The 12073-nt window shown below is 41.7% G+C and overlaps 1 protein-coding gene across 1 annotated transcript in view; it reads right to left on the bottom strand.

The window, feature by feature from the left end:
• The window catches only part of PTEN (phosphatase and tensin homolog), a 27284-nt gene extending 20337 nt beyond the window's left edge, over positions 1–6947 (bottom strand). The window contains exons 1-2 of the mRNA XM_009874660.1: positions 6869–6947; positions 3466–3510 (exon numbers count right to left, since the gene is read on the bottom strand). Coding sequence (XP_009872962.1) covers positions 3466–3510; positions 6869–6930 — 107 coding nt within the window. The 5' untranslated portion in view covers positions 6931–6947. The remainder of the gene's footprint in view (positions 1–3465; positions 3511–6868) is intronic.
• Positions 6948–12073: the final 5126 nt, after the last annotated feature.

Raw genomic sequence — 12073 nt, 5'->3', positions numbered from 1 at the left:
AAAAGGCAGTCCAGCAAGAAAAACAACACCACCCCTGCCTCAAAACACCAGGAATTGAAACACGAGGAGCGGGAGTCTCTGCAGTAGACAAAGCATATCTACATCTTCTGCTCTGACTGTAACCTGCACCTGTCACAGCGTTCAAACATCCACAGGAGTTTCAGGGCTGGTATGAACTTATCTCCCCTTAATACCCACGTTACGACTTGCGGCCTTTGGAGCCTTACAGAGCTCACTTGACGCTTTCAGATGTGCAAAGTTTTAGGCTCCTGCTCGTGTGACTGCTGCACATGGCTGGAGCCTCGCACGTGCTGCACCGAGCTTTGCCCACGCACCAGAGACAGAGGCAGCTCTGCCGGGGCTGCACGTGCCCTGGGCGCTTCATTTTCTCTGAATTCCAGAGTATTCCCAACTCTAGCCACCGCTAGGGAAAAGTCTGGCAGTTTTTACGGCTCTCATCACATTGCTGACACTTTTACTCCGGGTCAGAAGTTTACAGCGCAGGTTACGCTGGCAGATGGGACTGAAAAAAAAACCAAAAAACCCCACCAAACAAGTCATTATCTGCACTCAAGTCTTCCAGAAATGTTAGACATGGTAGGTGTACCCACACCACGCCTGGAGCAGCCAGCAGTTGAGCTGGACAACCTGCTACAAGGTGTTTCAGCACCTCAACTGTGGAAGTTGAGCCTGCTAGGAAGCAAAGCAGTTAACACAAAGCATCTTATCCAAGAAAAGTTCACCCTTCCTTTTAAAGAAACACCCAGTTCAAAGGGGTACTAAGAGGTTAAAGTCCTTAAAACATTAAAAAAAAAAAAAAAGAAATCCACATATAGGCAAAAAAAAGCTTTCAAATTTTGAAGTTTGAAAGAATATCGAGTAGAATGCGGTAAGGGGTAAAAAATAGCTACCAAGGCTAGAAACTGAGCACAGAACATCGCCAAGTCACTCGTTATGCCCTCTTATGGGTGCTGCACACAAGAAACGCAGAACTCCAGGCACAGCTGTAGAAAACACGCTCCTGCTCCACTACACGGAATACACGTGACGTGTGCCTGCAGCAGAGATCCCGCCAACACACATTCTGGGGGATCCTTCTGTTTCTCAGCATTTCAAACCCATGTTTCTTTGTTTTCAAACACTGTTAGACCCTTAACACAGTCAAGTCTTCAGATGAAACTTGTATTTTGTTTTTTTATTTTGGGGGTGGGGAGCGGGTCAGCATAGATCTTGTAATCCTCCTTACGATTAAAGTGAGGTTAACGCAACCCGGGTAGAAACAAAAGAAATATACTGGAGGAAATGGAGATTATTGCAATGGGGGAAGTAACAATTTGGCAGTACGTGAAGTTAGATGAAAGAAGAATATGGAAGAACGAGAAAAGAATTAAAAGAACACATGAGAAAACCCACATAAATAAGAAACAAAACGAAATTGCCTGCGCAAGCATTCACTGCGAAGTTAAAAGTCAAGATGCAAGGATGAGGCATCACTGACAGAATTTAACCATCTATCCAGAAAAAAAAAAATAAAAAAAAAATCTCTCCATTCTTTTAAACTGCTCAATACACACACACTTTAGGGAACTGAAACCTCACGACAGTGTTTGAAATAAATCCTGAATATAATCATGTAACTCCCCTGAGCTCCCACCTCCTCCTTTTAAACACAACAGGTTGATTATTTACAAGGGATCAGCAAAGAGATGCTGTTCTCGGCAACACCCGATGGCTGCGATTTCTTCCTGACCAAACACAGCAAAAATTCACCTAATGGCATTTATACACTCGATGTGTGTATAAATCTTGCCTGCATAAAGATAAGAGTCAACTTGATCTCTCTAGCCAGAGATCCACAGGTTTTTTCCAAGCTGTGCAGTGATCGGTTAAATCTTAACTGACATATGTTTTGGGGAAGGAAAAAAAAACCCCCACATGCTTTAAAAGGATATTTTAACCTGCAGAAGTTTGCACCTCAGGGTGATTACAGTAATTTTAGGAAGCTTCAGTTGCGATTGTTTTGAAGGTAGGGACAAGTAAAATTGAAAGGGGAGTTCTTGCAGCGAAAAATTTAACTTTTCATACTAAGAACTTGAAAACAAAGAAATGTTTGACACACCTGGACAAGTTCTCTCCACAGCTGAAAACACACGTAGCAGCAACATAAAACATCAAAAGCATTTGTCTCATCACAGCTCTTCTCATTTAAAAACCTGGAAGTTGAGCCTGCGTAAGGGGGATCGCTTTTTTTGCTTTTTTCTGAAGCGAGGCTGCCCACACACAACAAAGCAGAACCTTTTCAAGCACCACTTCTCTGAGGAGCTATTTGCTAAGACGCACAAAAGTCTTACCATTACTTTCTGACCAAGCCTAGACGTTTATGCATGGCAACCTTTTTTTTTCCCCCCACCATGCCAATTTGCATTATCCCAAGCTTCACAGACAATTTCAAAAACCACCATAAAATTTCTCCATTTCCAGCATTTCATTTAACCTCGCTCAGCACAATTAAACGAAGTCTCAATCAGGCTTAATTTCCACTTTGCTCCAACAAGATAAAACGGAGTTTCTGGATACATAATACTTCAACTAATCTAGAATCATATCTAAATATACATTTTTAATGACCAGATTACGATGTAATGCACTGACTGTGCTTCCATACTCTGGTAATTTTTCCCATTAATTGCAGATACTCAGAAACGTATTCAACTAAAAAAAAAAAAAAAAAAAGAAGAAAAAAAAAAAAAGCCTTACCAGCTCAGAGAATCAATAAATCTTAAATTTAAATTTCTGGGAAAAAACAAGGGGTAAGAAAACCATGACCTACTTTTCAACATCAGCTGACATCGTTCAATCTTTTATACAAATGAAATGAGCCAATTCTAACATCTGAAGATGATCCAGGAACAATAACAAAATTCCTTCTGTAACAAGGACAGCTCTCTGCGTAACTCAATTTTCAGAAGCAAACATTACGCTTACAGAAGTGAGAAACCATCACGCTACCAACTGCTGCAAGAGCTTTTTCAAAGCAACAGACAGGGACACTCACGAAGAGTGAGGAAGCAAACAGAACCTGGGTACCAATAGAGTTTGATTTAAAAAAAAAAAAGATGAAAAAATAGGAAAATACTCATTTGGCAATTTCTTTGCTGCGGACATTAATACATTAACAGAAAGCCTGCTGCGAAATACTTTTCACTTTTTAATCACATGCTACAAGCTCCAAATGGGCCGGATGCCAAGTCATTTAAAAGCGCTCAAGTTATATGAATACACACCAGCATTTCATTTAACCTTGCTCAGCTCCGCTAAATGAAGTAACAGTGCTCTCCATCAGGCTTAATTGTTTTAAGAAACGTGAAAAACATCTCCAGCTCTGCTTCAGTACAGCATCCAGCCACTTTTCACTATTTTTAGAGCTCATTCTTTTGGAAAATACATCTATTAGAGCATACTTACAGATTGTATATCTTGTAATGGTTTTTATGCTTTGAATCCAAAAACCTGAAGCAGAAAACGAAAAAAAGAGAGGCACGTATTAATGTACATTGCAATAGCGGCGACCTTCATAAGCAGCATCGCTAAAGCACCATCTAGCTCTGCGCTCCAAGCCCCAGCCGGATCTGCCCAGCGCCTCAAAGGCGAGGAGGCAGCGCGTTGCAAACCTCACTCCCACCAAATAATTCAGCAGTAATTCATAAGACTACTTATGCAGCTGAGGAGCCCAAGATCTGAGCCACAACTGAAATATTTATCGCACGGACCAAGGTGCACCGATTTCTAAGATATCTGCGCGTGAACATTATGAAGCTGAGGAAGGGTTGCTTATTTTTCAAGCAGAAAGCATCGATTACACAAGGTATCGGGAAACATTTACTTCCAATTTCATCATTTTGCCACAGTGGTATTTCCAATGGGAAAAAAAAAAAAGTGGTTAAAAACTTCCCTATCCCAGTTAAAACAGCCAGAATCATTTATTTTAACACTGAGTTTTTAAAATGGCCATTATTTGCTATTCAAGTCCAACGACTTGATGATTCTCTAGGTCCAGAAACGAGGAGGAAGACCACTATACTTTTTCACGCTCATTTCATTTCTACGCTCATTCTGTAACAAAAACTTCCCATAGAAGCCTCGGAGAGAGCCAAACTGTGAACATGATTCATCAAAATTGCCGTGATTATATATGATGTGTCACCTGGCAATGTTCAAGAAGAAATAACATACAAATGTTTACACTTAACATCATCAACAGTGTGTATCTGCACATCAGCCAGAAGGAATTTAATTAGCCATGACAGAACATGCTGTTCAAATTGAAAAGAAACACTAGCTGCTAAAATCCTGGAAAGCTCAAGCGAAAACAAGCTCTGGTTATCAGTCATAATATTCCAGAAGAACCTAGAAGAACTCTGTGGTTCGACTAATGCGTTCAAATGAGAACAGATGTGAACGCTCCTCGTGCAGCACCGAGGACGAGATTCCAATTTCACTGGCAAAAATCCTTCGTGACTCCCACTGGCAGCCCTGCTGGCAGGCTCCGAGAGATGAAGGAACACGGTGGAGACGGTGATTTGTTTCAAGAGATGCCTCCCCGCTCCTTTCAAACGCGCCGGAGAGCGAGGAGAGCTCGCTCCGCTTCTGCCAGGAGGATCCACAAAGCCGAGCGTAGGCTTCAGGCTTTTTCTAAGGAGAAATCTCCGTCCAGAACTTCCCAAAGCGTCGGTCACAGGAGACAGCGGCCAGTCCAGGTCGTACTTCTCGTACGATATTAGCATTACATTTGGCAGGACACCACCCATTCAGAAAAAGCCCACTGACATATCCTGGCTCAATACCAATTGCTCCAGAGCTCAAACACGTTGAATTTCTGCACAAAAAGTTCTTGGGGGAACAAAAAAAAAAAAATCCACAATAAAATCACATCAGGAGCAGATGAGGACCTGCTGACTGCAACGCGCAGAATGCTGCACCATCACGTTTTGTGCATTATTCTCATTTAAAAACGGGGTGACAAACGTAACGCTAGTTTAGCATCCCGTTTCCCACAGCCACTTAATTTACATCTATTTAATTTGCTTGATTACACACCTAGATGACCACTCCTCCTTTAGATCAGCGTTTACGGGCAACTTAATAATTACGTAGTCACTCCCTTTCAAAACTCAATTTACACATACAACATGTGTAAAATAAATTTTCCTGCATACAGAAGCAACCAAAATCAATGCTGTGAATGAAAGAGGGCCTTCAAAGACTCCTGTGTAATATTATTTATTTCGGTTACTTCCACGCCATTTATTCCAAATGCAGCCCTCACCCCTATCCTTCTGGCACCAGAGTCCCTCAGGGACTGGGTACTTGACGTAGCAGGTGCAATGCACACATCAACCGAACGAGAAGGTGGCTCTAGCTACAGGTAAGAAAAATGCAGAGATATTTGGAGTTTCAGGGACAGTCCTTAACTACCCCAAAAGGTTAGCAAAAGCTTTTTCTTGTGTGCAAGCCGCGTGCACTGACGCTCTTAGAAAAACACAACTTCATGCCTCTGTTAACAACTTGAACAGGGAAATCCACGCTACAGGAATATTTACATACTACAGGAATATTTACACCTTGCTGTGCTGCACCTCACTGACACGACCAGCTCTGAAAAAGTGACTTCTCCTCACACGTTGCGTGACAGAAGAAGGTCACTTCTGCAAGCCCGGTCACATCCAGCCTCCGACATTTTCAGTATTATTTGTGAAGAGCGAGCTTCGTCACGACGGTTAAATATGCAAAACCGAAACCCACTCGAAGCTGAGCGCAGCTGAGCAGGGAAGTCGCTGCCTCTAACGCGACTGATTCCTCCCAGGGTGGGAACCGAGCAGCTCACTTATGTCCCAGTCTGGATGTAAAACAATTCACAGGGAAATTCAAGCAGCGCTAATTCTGCCTCCCAACGGTTACAAGAAACTTTGAGGCATCTCAAAGCTGGGAGGAGCATCTTCTTGCCCAGAGAGCCCTATTCCTAATGTCACTGCATAAACACACCTCTCGCCTGCACCGTCCTCCAAACATCAGGTCTCTTGGAGAGACAGTGAATCTCGAATGCCCAAGATCTCAAAGGCATCACACGACTTAAAAAATGAGATAAACAGAATCCTCAAACGAAACCTCTGGCAGCTCTGCCACATACTTCCTTTTTAACGCAACCTATCAACCTGCGGTCTCCGCGTAGGGTCTTGCCTAAACCAATTGCAGCAACGATCCTCAAACACTAAAACACCTTCCACAGTTATATCCCGCAGTTCAGCACAGGACACTTCATCTGATGTTAAAGACGACAACCTGTAGGTCTACGAAGCATCAACCACAATAACAAGTTTTAGCTGATTTTTCTCCTCGTCCACAATTATTGAACAGACAGATGTAAAAAGCCTTTATCTAAGCCACTTACAAGTACTACTTTAAATCAAAATTAGCTTATCAAGCACTTCATTGAAGAAAGGATATAGGCAAACATTCTGAAATGCCATCAACTATCCGAGGAACTCTCAACACCATGAACAGACACCTTTCTAAAAGCAAAGAATCTCCTTTCACTCCTATAAAACTGGCTGGTCAATTTTTCACAGTAAAAAGCAGATTATATGCATTTGAGATCAACTCAGGCCAGCAGCCCGGCCTAAACTTATTGAAAGTATCATTTTTGTTGTTTCCAATATTTTTCAGGGAAGCTAATACAGCAATATCTACAAGATGAAAAAGATCTCGCCGTTTCTGCAAGTGAGAACACACATCCATTCCTTAACAGAACATTAATGACTGCAGAAAAGGATACTTAATATTTACAAGAATAAGAAAAATAAACCCTTACCTTACTACATCGTCAATGTTGTTCCGGTACACTCCTTCAAGCCTCTCCGCAGGAAAACCCATAGCAATTATGTTTGGATAAATATCTGAATATGCAAGTTAGGGAAGCATTTGTAAAGCACGTGGAATTTCTGCAAGAGCATTACATGGGCATTAATCAAACGTTTCACGGTATCAAAGTCAAGAGCAACAACTCTGACCAACTGCCCCACAGGAATAGGTCAGCTTTATAGTTGCAGTTATAAGGGATCCTTTCCCAAAAAAGCTCAGCAAAAAGATAAAATTAAAAAAAAAATCAGGCGGGAAACACTTAAAAACATAGTACTTTGACCACTGTAACAGAAATCTCCTTACATCTCAAAGAGAAAGCTTTTAAGAAGTCTATGCTACTGGGCAGCTGACGGTTAACAACCATTTGGAAGTGAAACTTTGAAAAACAAGAGTCAAATAATCCACTTCTGTCGTACATAACGCCATGGATGCTACCTCCTCGTCTCTCTCTACAGTTTGAGTGGCGTATTAAAACCACAGGGAGACCATCAAACCAGTTTTGTGTGACTAAACTGCAAGATGCTCCAAATTAAAACCCCGTGTTCAAGTCGCTGGTGATCCCAACACCACGCAAAAGAAACGAAAAAGTGCATTTCAGGCACGCAAGCCCTGACAAGGCTACAGAAACATTAATGTTTTTATCATTTTTCACAACTTCTGTGTAACAGACCACGACAGCAGCTGCTAAGGTAGCTGTGAATGCCTAAATGTAGGCATACTGCAATAGATGGGAATGTACAGATCTGAAAAGGATTCTACGTCTTTATTAAAAAACAATTCTGCGCTTCTGGAAATACATTCTAGCTTCTTATTCCGAACTCCCTATAATTCACTTGCCAAAACCAACCCGAGATAAAGAACTTAAGAAAAGCATCTCTTAGCAAAACCCAATCAGCACTAAGGCAAAAGGTCAAACAAGAAAATTTTAAGTTTACATCTAGGGCCAATGTAGTAAAGCATTTACAAGGAAATGCTAGAAAAATACCAGTATTTATTTTCTGGGGGCTGTTATGAAACATGGATTTTTTTTTTTTTTAAACAGAACTCAAGAAAAGAAAGCACTCCCAAGTGTTAAACGTTATTAGAAATGATCATGTAGTGAAGAAGCTTCACTGAAAAGCAGAACAGAAATGAAACCGGCAGCTCAAAAACAGACTGTATCCTACCGCATTAACATACTCCTCCTCAAACTAATTTTAGAAGGAGTAAGAACAAAGCATGGTATGTTTGAAGTCAGCTCTGCTTTAAAGAGGGGTACCTGAAAACGGTGATTTCCAGAGGTCCCTTTCAACCTCAAGTACTCCACAATTTGAAGATTAGTTAAAATATAACAAAGGTCTAAAGAGTCACCCTCAGAAGAGAAGACATTGCAGCGGCTTCCAAGATATGAATATTCCAGCTACGTGTACAGAAAGAAAAGCCTCAAGGAGGACACCAACTACTGCAGAATTCCCACAGGTACTCACAGGGAAGCAGCACAGACCAAGTTCTGCACTTACACAGTTAACTAGAAGACTTAAGAAAAACATTAAGAACTGAATACACGGAAATAACGTTTTCTACTCCTGAGAAGAATTAGCATTTACTATGTTGTAATCTGAGTATTAATAGACATGGGGTTGCTTTGACTATTCAAAGGATGATTTATGCAGCCAATGAGAAAAATATGAAAGTTTTGAGAAATCTATCTGTAGCTGCCTTAAAGGCAGACATCGAAAGGGGCTGATGTCTGGTTTCCAATTAATTCCGCACCTGCCCAAACCCTAAAACAAAAGCCTACCTTGAAAAAAACCAAAAAAAATTAAGTTACTTAGCTTTCAGAGCTTGTAACAACTTCAGATACTATCAAATCACAGTCTTAAAACTTTGAACTTCACTCCCGAAGTATTTTACTCCACAAGCAGCCCACACCTCTGTTACATTAACAAAAGGCACTGCATAATTAGCAATATATTTACTATTTTATCAGTTACTACTTGCCATAAGCAGAAGAAACCTGTTATGGATCATGTGAACCCATGCCTACTAACAGTGAGGGGTAAAATAAATTCATTCCAACACACCACATCAAAACTCAGTTTCAGCTACAGTATCACTCGTGAAATGTCCAAGCTTCACCAAATTACCACGTAACTTGCTCTGATTTCTGCTGGCGACTGTGAGGCTTCGCTACATGTTTTCCCCATGTTTCAGCCTGCAGTTCATGCTCAGATGCTCTTCTTCCACTGTTGGCTTTTCCTAGCCGAGAGGCTAAGAAACAAGATACTTTCCAAGATTTACAGCTGGTGCAAGATGGAAGCAAAGCAGACAGACAATGGAACAGAACGTTTTAACAGCAGCGTTTCCAGCTTGCAGGCTCACGGGCTTGCCCAAACACCAAAGCCTCAAAACAGGCAGGCAGAGAGAGATAAAAAGTTCCAAAATAACCGGGGTAGCCTCGCACTCTTGGAGAGCGCAACCCCCTTCTGGCTCCCGCATTCTGTGAGCCCTCTCCCCACCCTTGCTTCTCAAGCAACCGCTCGCACGCGTTTCTTCTTTTAAATAGGAGCAAGCCAGCAGAATTGAATTCTTAAGGCATGTTTTTAAACCCAGAGTCGGTACTGCAAAAGGCGAGGGGAAGGGTAAGAGCATGAATCAATCTACCGATGTTAATTCAGTGTTGCACGGCTCCAGGGTTCTGCGACCCGACAGCACAAAATCTCAAGCACCGCTGAAAAACAAATATCGACCAGTGAGCCGGGGCAGGGGGCTGGTTTTAGAAAAAACACGATTGCTTTTTATACAGGCAAGCCAGTTTCTCCACCACCTAAATATAAGTGTCCTGAAGTTCCTTACTCATCATCTTGAGGTCTAAGGCTGGAAGGCGATTCACACGCCACGGCTGACTCATTCTTCTGTCTGCACCAGCTTCGGCGTTAAAGGACAGCGACCAGAGCGAGCAAACGAACTCCCCGAGCAGTACGTGGGCTCCACCTGCGCCGAACGAAGGCGAGCAACACCTACACCAAACGCATTAAGATCATCTGGCGATCATGCTGCTTTGAAACCCCCGTTGGTCGAAGCAACTGAAGCCTTTTGCTTTAAGGAGCGACGCAAGACGGGAGAGAAGGGAACGGAAACACTTGCTGTTTACGCAGATGATCTAAATCTCTGAGCAGTTTTGGCACTTCACCGAAAAAGCTGCCGTAAAACCCAAGCTCTTCCACCCTTTCCTCTCCTGCGAAAGGATGCCTCAAGTGGAAAAAAGACGGTTGTTAGTGCGTCGCTACCAGCTGGCTTTTTCCTGACACTGGGGAACAAAGCAGTCCTCCTCGGGGACAGCCGGTGATGACAGCACAGAGCTGAGCCAGTTACGGGAGCAACCATCCACCGAGCATCGTCTTCAGCAAATTCTATCACCAGCCACGCTCAGACACGCTGCTTTTCACCCCTCACTTCATTTCACACTCATTTCCAAAGCTGAAACTAAGATACTCACTACCAAGACGTGATTTCTTACAAAGGAGCTTGGAAGCCGGGCTTACGTTCAAAGCAAGAATTCTGAGTCATCGTGAAATTGGTAACGATACTGATAATTTTAGAAAACTGGAAGCACGGAGGATTTAAAACATGCGACAAGTTCATTATCAATTCCAAGCTGGTTTTGTTTGGTAGGGTTTTTTGGTGTTGGGGTTTTGTTGGTTGGGTTTTTTTAAACAGGCAAACAAAAACAAGAAAATCCTCAGCCATTTGTACAACACATGCAAAACAAAGTTAACCAAACTGTCACAACTAACTCAACTTGAAATGGGCTTCCTAAAAAAATATAAAGTAAACCCTGCCACATTTTGCCAAAGCAGCTTTTTACTAGGAAAATCATTTCCAGAAACGCTTTATAAAGCACTCATTCCTTTCTCAATCATGTAAATATGGAAGCTAGGATGTTAGTTAGCTATCAAAATAAAAAAAAAAGAATTCAGGAAACAGGCTCACCCAACAGCAAAACACTAAAACGCCATCCTCTACTAACTACAAAACTTAAGCTCTCAGATGAATGCAGACAACACTACACTTAGAACAAAAGCACCCAATAATTTGCTTTGTTACCAAACACCCCAACAAAAATAAAAAAAAAAGGGACGGTTCGTCAATGCTGAAGCCATAGCAAAGCAAATAATCCCTAGGCCACTTCGGAAACGCCTTCACTCTGATGGTGTTCATAGATTTAACAAAACACTGTTCTTAAAGGCTGAAATTATTCCCACATGCTAAAGATGATAGTCTTTCCAGTTGCTATGAGAAAAAAAAAAAATCCTGCATCATTATGCAAATCGGCAGTTTCAAAAATAGCTGTCTCTATATCCACGTTACGCCAAGATCACATTAAAGAATATGTAGCATACGCTTCAAATTCTACATACATATAGACACAAAAGCAAATGACTCATGTTGGTCCTGTAACTGATTCTGATCACAAATTCAGCCTTTTTCCTAATCATGGAAGGTGGCCAAAAGAGCATACCAACATATTTATCTATTCTTAAGTTCTTAAATAGCCACAAGAAAGCTGCAAAAATAGGCAGCTACAGCTTTTCCTGCAACGATCAACATTACAGAATCATAGAATTATTGAGGCTGGAAAAGACCTCTGAGATCACCATCAAGTCCAGCCTAGGAGCCATTCTCAATTAATATCTAGAATATGAGTCATTAGAATTTCCAAGTAATTTTACGATGTCCTATTTCAAACAAACTACTTAAACCCTTATCTCCATTCACAAAGGCAGCTACCACAGAAAAACAGAAAGCAAATGACCTAACATTCCTATTTTATAGGCATGCTAGAGCACGCAGTGCTTAAGAACTCACACGTGGCTTTGCTTTTTAAACCTCACGCCGACCATTAAATCAAAACATAAATAAAACACAACTTTAAAACTATTAGCCCTTTACAATCAAAGGCCTCAGGAAGAGCTACCATGCATTAGACGTCATCTTCCTTCAAAAAGGAAATTTAAAACAAGCTGGATGTTTCTGAAGCTGCGAATGACGGTAAAAATTTACCGCCAAACTTGAACCCGACACCTGCAAACCAACGAACAACAGCCCCTATTTCCCCAACGCTCAGTTTCCAACTTCCAACTCTTATTTAACAAAGGCCAGATTTAAACGGGGG

This window comes from Apaloderma vittatum, unplaced genomic scaffold, assembly GCF_000703405.1.
Source record: "Apaloderma vittatum isolate BGI_N311 unplaced genomic scaffold, ASM70340v1 scaffold5968, whole genome shotgun sequence".
In the NCBI taxonomy this organism is placed as follows: domain Eukaryota; kingdom Metazoa; phylum Chordata; class Aves; order Trogoniformes; family Trogonidae; genus Apaloderma; species Apaloderma vittatum.
Note: the sequence above shows the minus strand (reverse complement) of the source record. Positions and strands in the feature narration are given on the sequence as shown.